At 46.6% G+C, this 8,504-nt stretch overlaps 5 protein-coding genes across 6 annotated transcripts; 3 read left to right on the top strand and 2 right to left on the bottom strand.

Moving 5' to 3' along the window:
* Positions 1-445: 445 nt before the first annotated feature.
* On the bottom strand, positions 446-3,437 carry RB195_003767 (uncharacterized protein; the record flags this gene model as incomplete). 2 transcript variants are annotated; one of them, XM_064201555.1, is made up of 5 exons in its annotated part: positions 446-700; positions 773-1,342; positions 1,463-1,657; positions 1,719-3,105; positions 3,166-3,437. In XM_064201555.1, the coding sequence occupies 5 exons, from the start codon at positions 3,435-3,437 to the stop codon at positions 446-448; spliced, it is 2,679 nt and encodes an 892-aa protein (XP_064057435.1). The 2 variants fall into 2 exon arrangements, with proteins under 2 accessions (XP_064057435.1, XP_064057437.1); XM_064201554.1 differs by lacking the exons at positions 446-700; positions 1,719-3,105; positions 3,166-3,437 and having other exon boundaries at positions 713-1,396; positions 1,463-1,546.
* Positions 1,635-2,978, bottom strand: RB195_003768 (uncharacterized protein; the record flags this gene model as incomplete). The annotated part of the gene is made up of 1 exon (XM_064201556.1): positions 1,635-2,978. One exon carries the CDS (start codon positions 2,976-2,978, stop codon positions 1,635-1,637), a length of 1,344 nt encoding a protein of 447 aa, XP_064057436.1.
* Positions 3,438-4,929: 1,492 nt separating the features above from the next.
* RB195_003765 (uncharacterized protein) lies at positions 4,930-5,901 on the top strand (the record flags this gene model as incomplete). The annotated part of the gene is made up of 3 exons (XM_064201552.1): positions 4,930-5,216; positions 5,273-5,512; positions 5,664-5,901. The coding sequence occupies 3 exons, from the start codon at positions 4,930-4,932 to the stop codon at positions 5,899-5,901; spliced, it is 765 nt and encodes a 254-aa protein (XP_064057433.1).
* RB195_003766 (uncharacterized protein) lies at positions 5,085-5,516 on the top strand (the record flags this gene model as incomplete). Its single annotated transcript, XM_064201553.1, has 1 exon — positions 5,085-5,516. The coding sequence occupies one exon, from the start codon at positions 5,085-5,087 to the stop codon at positions 5,514-5,516; it is 432 nt and encodes a 143-aa protein (XP_064057434.1).
* Positions 5,902-6,303: 402 nt separating the features above from the next.
* Positions 6,304-6,807, top strand: RB195_003764 (uncharacterized protein; the record flags this gene model as incomplete). Its single annotated transcript, XM_064201551.1, has 1 exon — positions 6,304-6,807. One exon carries the CDS (start codon positions 6,304-6,306, stop codon positions 6,805-6,807), a length of 504 nt encoding a protein of 167 aa, XP_064057432.1.
* Positions 6,808-8,504: the final 1,697 nt, after the last annotated feature.

Here is an 8,504-nt window from a genome sequence, read left to right as displayed (position 1 = left end):
ACGTTCTTCGTAGGAACTAAAACGGTTCCCACACCGTTTTTTTTACGACTAGGGAGAGGTGGACGGATTCCGCAACCCAACCCAATCTCTAGTTTTTCCCGCAGATTTCCTCACCATGTCAGTTGGTGGTATAAAAGGATAAAGTGTCTGGTGTTAATCAATCACGTTGACGTTCACTTCAACTCAACATCGTTTGAGGTTCGCGAACGTGAAACTGGCTTATACAATGGCTTGCGGGGGCTATCCTATGTGTCAAGTCGGTGTTTTTATCCTCCCAGATAAGTCTGGTACCAATTTATTGACTCCGGAGGGACGGAAGGCTTAGTGAGCACTGGGGCGGACTCGAACCTCCTATTGATCGTGCAGGCAGCGGAACCTCTAACCGACACTACACCCGCCCGACTTCGTGGTGACTCTTAATCTTGACTTAATCGGCGGGCTGATGTCATCGCCTGACGCGATTACCCACATCTTCGCCGAGGTGTGCCATCCTTGAACACAACTCTGGCCAACCTTCTCGATCTTCTGCGAGAGCTTGCACAGAATCAATCCATTCGTCGCTGTTCCATATTCTGCGAAATCTTACGTCTCGCCTGAACTGCCTATCCACGCCGAGTGCCATCAGGTCCTCTTTCACCACCTCAGTCCAGAACTTCCGTTTTTGGCAAGGTGGCTTCTTCCAGCTCGAACCCGACGAACTCTTCAGAACTCGTTAAACAAGGCGATCTGCCGGTCTCCTTAATATATGTCCAAAGAAGCGAAGATGATTTACTTTAACCATTTTCGATGGCGGTGCAAGATGTTGATGTCTTCCACGTGTCATCCGCCGGTATACCACATCAATTTCTGCGTAAAGATCTTCATTGTGACATACCCTAGGCCAAAAGTAGTCAAGTAGCCGTCTAAGCAGCTTTCGTTCCGTGCAGTCAAGCCTCTCCATAACCGTTGATGGTGCTGCCCAAGTCTCCGATCCGTACATCATGATGGGGCGAATTGCGGATAGGTAGACTCGCAGGTTGACTTCGTTGGTGATGGGGGTTGACCACAGGCATTTCGTTAAGGAGTTAAATGCAGAGGTGGCCTTAGCGCATCTTCGCTGAACATCTCTCTCGTAGCTGCCATTGTTCTTCAGCGTACAGCCTAGGCAACAGAACTTATCGACGAGTTCTATCGGTTGTCCGTCCACCCTGATTCCCGTTCGAGATCTTGAAGAGATCCACATCTGCTTGCATTTATCAGGGCGTAGGCGTTGTCCATAGGCCGCAGCCAGCTTCGATACAAGGTTGACAACATGTTGATGTTTCGTACTGCTTTCCGCGAATATAACAACATCGTCGGCGTACTCGAGGTCAGTCAAGGGGCACCCTGATGGTGCCAAGACAATGTCGGCAGGACACTAGTCGACTGTTCTTCGCATAATGTCGTCGATTGCGAAATTGAACAGGAAAGGTCCTGCCACTACCTCTTGTCTTACTCCAGTTACCACTTCAAACGGTGTTGTACATCCGGCTGGTGTCCGAACTGCAGCAGTTGTTCGTTGATTCATGTCATCAAGCAAGCGAACGAACTGTCCTGGTACTCCATCGGCGCGGAGTGCGTTCAGAAGACGGCCTCGGTGAGGAGAGTCGAACGCGTCATTTTTCAAAGTCCAGAAACGCTAGTTGCATTGGCTTCGAAGACCGCTGCCAGATTTCGATCACTCTCCTGACGATGAACACCTGGTCAATCGTAGATCGGCAAGGACGAAAGCCAGCTTGCTCGTCGCGCGTTGTTTCTTCGCGATGTTTAATGAGTCGATCCAGGATAATGCGCTCCAATACCTTGTACATAACACGCAGCAAAGGGATTCCTCGATAATTCCTGGGGTCCGTGAAGGATAACTTCTTGTGGAGGAGAATTATGATAGCGTGTCTCCACGAATCAGGTATCTTTTCGTCTATCCATATTGAACGGATGATCTTTGTCATCTCACGAATCCCAGACAGAGGAAGATATTTTAGCATTTCTGCGCTAATCCCGTCGTCTCCACCAGATTTTCCATCCTTCATTTTTTGAATACAGACCAGGACCTCCGACTCGGTCGGTGGCTCCTCGTTAACTGCATATGTCGGTCTATGAACGTGTTCGAGTTCAGGAGCTGACGGTGCTAGCCGGTTCAGCAAGGGCTTGAAGTGTTCCTTCCAAATTGGAAAGGTTGCTTCACCGACAGCTACCGCATTGGCAGTGTTGAGGACAGGGGAACATCTTTTCATTTTGCCGCTATACTGTTTTAGGAGAGCATAGGCTTTCCGTGGGTTCCTGTCCTCCCACGCCTTCTCAAACTCCAACGCTCTCAACGTCCACTCGTTATCGCGGTCTTGTTGCAGTTGACGACGCAGCTTCCTTCTAAAACGCTTCTCCTGGTTGAAGACACCAGCGCTGCGCGCCACACATACAGAATTATATGTGGATTTTGTTTCCGCAGATGCAAAGGCAAACTTCCTCCGCGGCAATAGAACCGGGAGCGTTTCCCTTGCAGCGTCCTGGATGCACTTTGTGAAGGAATCCCCATCGCTAAGCTTCTTCCTGGTCCGTACTACAACATGAATAGACACACGTTGGCGGAATTTTGTTCTGTTCTCTCTTTCTCCTGTGGAACCGTATCTTGAAGCTGAGAAGAACTGGACGGTGGTCAGAGTCGAACGCGACGTTCCAAGCAGCTCTAGATTTTCGGATATCTGACTGAGGGATGTTCCTCGCCAGAAGTAGTCGAGCTGAAGCTTAAGAGTCCTCATCTTCCACTTGCGCTGCTCTTCAGGCGTTAAAAGGGTTGATCCCTGCCACGTGAGCTGATGGCGTCGATGATTCCTCTTAAACGTGGAAGCGATGATAAGGCCCGTCTGTTCGCTCAAGTCGACCAGACGGTCACCGTTGTCCGACGTGCGCTCCTCTGCATTGTACCATTTTCCTAGCACATCGGATTGCTGTTCGAGTCCCATCTTCGCATTTGCGTCGATTCCGACAATGACCACCTGCTGGCTTGGTATTTTAGACGTTAACGCATTGAGTTCATCATAGAAGGCGTCCTTACTGTTGTCCTCAGCGGTTTCCGTAGGTGCGTGAGCACTTACGATCCAGAGTTTACGTCCTCTGCGATCCCGCAGTCATAAAAAGGCGCATCTAGACGACGTTGAGCCAAATTCCTCCACCAGGTTCTTGTAATCGTTCCTCACAGCTATCGCGCAGCCAACTACTTTGCTCTCATCAGCATCGCCGCAGTATATGGTGTAATTTTCGATGCTGATGACGGGCCGATCTCTCATGCGTGTTTCCTGCAGTGCAGCAAAAGGCACACAGAGATATCGCAGAAGTATGGATAGAGCGGCTTGTTGGAGTTCACTCGATAGTGTTCGGCTATTCAGCGTGACGAAACGAATGGTTGTTGCCAAAGATTCCATGCTTCCTTCAGGCAGTTGACCCTTCAGGTTATGGGCTTCGGCGGCGTGCTGGACGACAGCACCTTTTTGCAATGTATGAGAAGCTTTCGTTATATACCAGTGCAGGTTATATAACTCGTACGTTCCCAATGCGTACACTCGAACGCCTGATTGCGTTTAGTTAAAGCAGGGCCACCACGTGCAGGTAGCAATCAGACCCGTATATGCGGTCCCAAACGGACTTCGTGGTATGCAGCCTTAAATTGAATTTTCCTTTATGGCTACCTTCTGCCTAAAGTTGAGAAAGGTGGTAGTACTCAGCACTGGACAATGGATGAAATTGTGAAGGCGCCTCGGACGCAATTCTAGCACATCCAGGTTAGGTCAAGCTAATGATTTTTGTTCTAGAAAAAGTGATGAGTGGAGAGCCATGGGGTTTCTTAGTTAACAACATCATAAACTGTGGACCACCTTCACACGTGTTAGTCACCTTTACCACTTTTGAACTGTCCATAGTGTGTGCTGGAATTAAGAGAACTCAAGATCGACTGCACGCGTGTGTTGCGAAGTATGTACTCCTATCTATCAATAAGCAGACGACATCTTGCGTCTGGAGGCAACCTCGTGATGCCTCCAGGCGGTGTACATCCGTGACGTATATGACAAAGTTTGAGCCTGACGTGGTAATTATATTAGCTCGTGTATAGAGCTAATATAACTACCATGTCTGGCTCAAACCTTGTCATATATTATTCAAGTCGTATCAAAACTCAAAAGTGACGCCAAGCGGTGGAGAAACGCTGCGAGTTTCAAAGGGGAGCGATTGCAAGCGTCTCTCTTTGTAAGAATAAAATAATAATTAACGAGTGTAGATATGAGAATAAGCAGATGCATGGTGTGGAAGGATATCATAGTGAGAGCTTTCACCATTGAACCACAAACAGAAAAATTGCAATCGTTCATCTTTAAAATTCGTAGCGTTTCTCCACAACGAGGCGTGAGTACTATGAGTATTTGAGCTGCACATTCAGTGTAATCTAATTGTGAACGTTGCTTCCCTTCAAGAAGTCCAAGTATTGCAAATAAAAGACTGAGATATTCAGAGGATATATGTACACTATAATATGATAGTATGAAATCAGACATATAATTGATCTTTTCCGTCAATTTCGAAGTCAGTTCGTGTGTTGAGCGTGTTTCAGGTTCTAAGGAAGCGTAAGGAAAACTAACGTACCTCGCATAAGGTAAGGCTATTTTCCAGGACGACTGAGAAAGATTGAGCTGAAGAACTGTTCCTAAAAATTAAACTTTTTTCTCCAGTATCATACACGGGGTTCAGTAGGCGTAAGCGTCAGTAGAGGAGTTGGAGTCCTCGTTAAGACGAGTGTGGCGAAGAACATCGATCCTTTCAAACAATTTACCATCCGAATCGGACGTCTGCGGATGAAAAGATGTGGTTCAACGTCAGTTTTAAAAATCTTCGTTGCCTTTCGAAGAAGCCGAAGCTTTCCATATGGACCTAGAGAAGTTCTACAGAGAAGACCATATCTTGTACAAGGTCATTGTTGGTGATTGTAACGCCAGGATTGGACCAGAAAAACTCCTGAGGAACTTCACATCGGGGCTCACGGCCCGTAATGGAGGGAGGAGGGGCTTTCCGAGTTTATCATGGCGACTAAAGCCATCCATGGGAACTCGCAATTCCAGATGTCCTCCTATCTACGCTGGACGTGGGATTCATTTGGTGGAGGGTACCATACTGAAATTGACCACATCATCGTCAGCAGAAGACTCTGGCTGGTGGGTGTAGCTGTTGTGCCAAAGTGTTACAGGGGACCGAACCATCGCGTTCTCAGGGAAAGAACTCCTTTTACCCGGAGAGAACAGAAAGCCGCTAAGTTCAGAGAGCGAAGTCCCAGAACTACCGTTGACTGGGATCTCTTCGCTACGCTAGCCGGCTCTTGGGAAGATTCAATGGACAGAATTGACGATGAATGCGACCAGGTCGTAGAACATCTTCGTGACTGCACGAGGAGAGCTCAGAGTTCTAAAAACTTCAAGAGACGCTTGCTTTTGGAAACTCTAGATCTTTTACAGTAAAGTGGAGCTGCACGAGCCGCAGACAACCAAGAACTTACGTCCGAACTCGCAAGGTTTTGCAGAAAGAAGTCTTTTAAGAGAGAAGAGCAAGAGAAGTGTTGGCTAAAGCTGCAGAGTCGCGAAAGAGCTTTCGTGACGCCCGTCCAGATTCTACCAATCGCAAGACGAGGATGAGTGCTTTCCGGAACCCGAATTTAACAACCATAGCATCGAGATGCAAAAAATCATTCACGACTTCTACTCTGATCTCTTCGACAGCTATGCCCACTTGCCTCCTCACAATGTGAGGGAAGACGGACATGCCATTTTACTGACTCTCCCGTCCGAAGTACGACATGCTATCATGTCGGTAAGGAATCGTACTGCATCCGGTCCCACAGCATAACATCTGAACATCTGAAAAACCTTCCGCCAGTTCTCATCAACACTCCGGCGATACTCTTTACACGTTAACTGTAGGAATGCAAGATTGCTAAGCAGTGAAATACCAGCAAGACCGTGTATAAGAAGGGAAATCCACATGACATCGGCATTTATCGCCCAATCTGCTTTCTGTCCGTCACTTACAGGCTCTCTACAAGAGTAATCCTTAATGGAGTATTAGACGAAGGACAGTCATGAGGGCAAGCAGGGTTTCGAAAGGGCTTCAGCGCGCTAGACCACATTCACACTGTTTCGAAACTCATCGAGATATTGCGAGAGTAAAAAATGCCGCTATTTCTCATCTTTGTCGACTTAAAGAAGGCTTTTGACTCGGTTGGGACAAAATCGGTCATGGACAACCAGGATGCCTTACTCCGTACATAAATGTACTTCGAGAGGTGACGGACACCAGCTACACCATTTGCGCTTTGCTGATGACATCGTACTGGTAACACCTAGCATCAGCCAAGCGGAACGAATGCTGACCGAATTCGACGAAAAATGTGGATGCATCGGTCTTCAGCTGAATCTGCAAAGGACGTTGTTCATGAGTAACGGATGGGTCTCGGATGCCTCATTCACGCTCAACGGAACGAACACATCCGAGTGCACCAACTATTTTTATGTGGGTCGGGAAATAAACGTTAAGAACGACCTGACCCCTGAGCTGGGCAGGAGGAAACGAGCGGCTTGGAGAGCGTTTAAGAGTATCGAGGATGCAGTGAAGAAGACTAGGAACAACAGGAGGATCCGTGCTCGCCTCTTAAACATCACAATACTTCCTGATTTGACTTATGCTTCAGAAACCTGGGCACATCGCAAACAGGAAGAAAATGCGGTGAGCGCCATTGAACGCGCAATCGAATGAGTGATGCTAGGAGTATCCCGCTTCACGCAAGTGAGGGAGAAGATTCGAAGCTGTCTCAAACGTCAGCGAGGATTAGAGACGCCGCCGCATTTGCCAAGTACAGCAAAATAAAGTGGGCCGGACACGTGATATGCTCCAACGACAACCGTTGGATCAGACCCATGAGCTGCTGGATTCCGACGACTGGATATTAAGCGCACCACAGGGAGACTGCCGACCCAATGGTCAGAACTCTTCACAAAGTCCTTGAAAGAAAAATTCGATCTTCGTGTTCCACGCGAAACGAGAAAGCATTGGATGACTTTGGGACAAGTAGAAGGATACTGACGCCCGTTCGACCAGTTTGAAGAACAACGGGAGTCAGAGAGTGATCCTTAAGTACTGATTAAAGCACATAACAGGACAAAAAAAGAAGAGTCAGGCGCATAGATGGAATCACAAAGGGAGCACGAAAAAAAAGCGAAAAAAATCAACACTTCGTTTTGAAAATGTTGTAATGGGTCGAACCAGGTTCCACACCCTATTGAGTCAAGATTTTGCTAAAGGGTTAGAAACATGAAGCTTTTTTTTAAAGATGAAGAGCTCAATTATACGTAGTTTTCAACATTTAAAAAGTGGATTTGATAGAATTTAATGACCGAAAAAGCTCAGATTCGGCACTTTGCTGAGTCTGGAAGATCGCGAATAACTTCGTGATAAGTCAACGAAAAGAAATATTTCAGGTGGTTTTTAGAGAAGAAGATTTGCCCTACAAAATAGTCATACCGCTGTTTTTTGCAACATCCTTTTTTTTTAAAGTTAGATGGGCATTTTGCCCATCTTTTCCCATCAAAAATGTGGAAAAACGGCGAAGCATGGAATCTTTTGATGTGGGGTCTGATGGAGAAAATATTATTTTTTATTTCTATTCTATTTTGTAGGGCAGGCCTTTCTCTATGAAAGGCCGCCCACAATACTTACTTCATTAAGTAAATAAATACTTCATTAAGTGCCCTTATTTCAAAGTTTAGATATCATTCAGACCTAACAATGTGCACAGTCTAAGCTTTTTTAGCCATTGAATTCTGTTTGAAGACAGCATACCATGAATCTGACGTGGTATAGATTTCTCATTGAAAGCCTCTATACGGCGTCGTAGATTGCGAAAAGCCATGTGGTTCCGCTCATCTCTCCGTCATCATCATATGAAACAGCATGGGAAGCGCCTTAGTTCCTACGAGGTGCGTTAGAGCGTGCATTTATGTACACGTTCCGTTCGTCTCAGCAGTCTATTCATTAGATTCACTTGAGTAGGTTGGTGAGGAGAATTTATTAGTCCTCGAAGGGTCGCTCATTGATGTTGAGCTTGCACAAGGGTGTCGCATTGCAGTGCAAGCCGTCGTAATAAACGGCGATTTCTGGGCCGTTTTTTACAGTGGCTACAGGTAGATGAGCGAAACCACCTGATTTCCCGCAATCTATGACCCTGTATAGAAGTTTTCCATGGGAAGTCCATACCACGTCAGATTCGTGGTATGGATTTCACGTTCAAACTGTTGGAAACTATGTATCATTATCCCTTTATATTTTTAAAATAATTTCAAGTTCCTATCTCTTTTGCAAAAATTTGGTTCCGTGGGGTGTCGAACCTGCGTGGTCCCATTATTGCATTGTCGACACGTTGTACTTTCCAAAACAAAATGTTGGGACTTCCATGT

The sequence above is a fragment of the Necator americanus genome, chromosome IV (assembly GCF_031761385.1).
Source record: "Necator americanus strain Aroian chromosome IV, whole genome shotgun sequence".
Lineage (NCBI taxonomy): Eukaryota > Metazoa > Nematoda > Chromadorea > Rhabditida > Ancylostomatidae > Necator > Necator americanus.
This window is presented reverse-complemented; position numbering and strand designations above follow the sequence as displayed.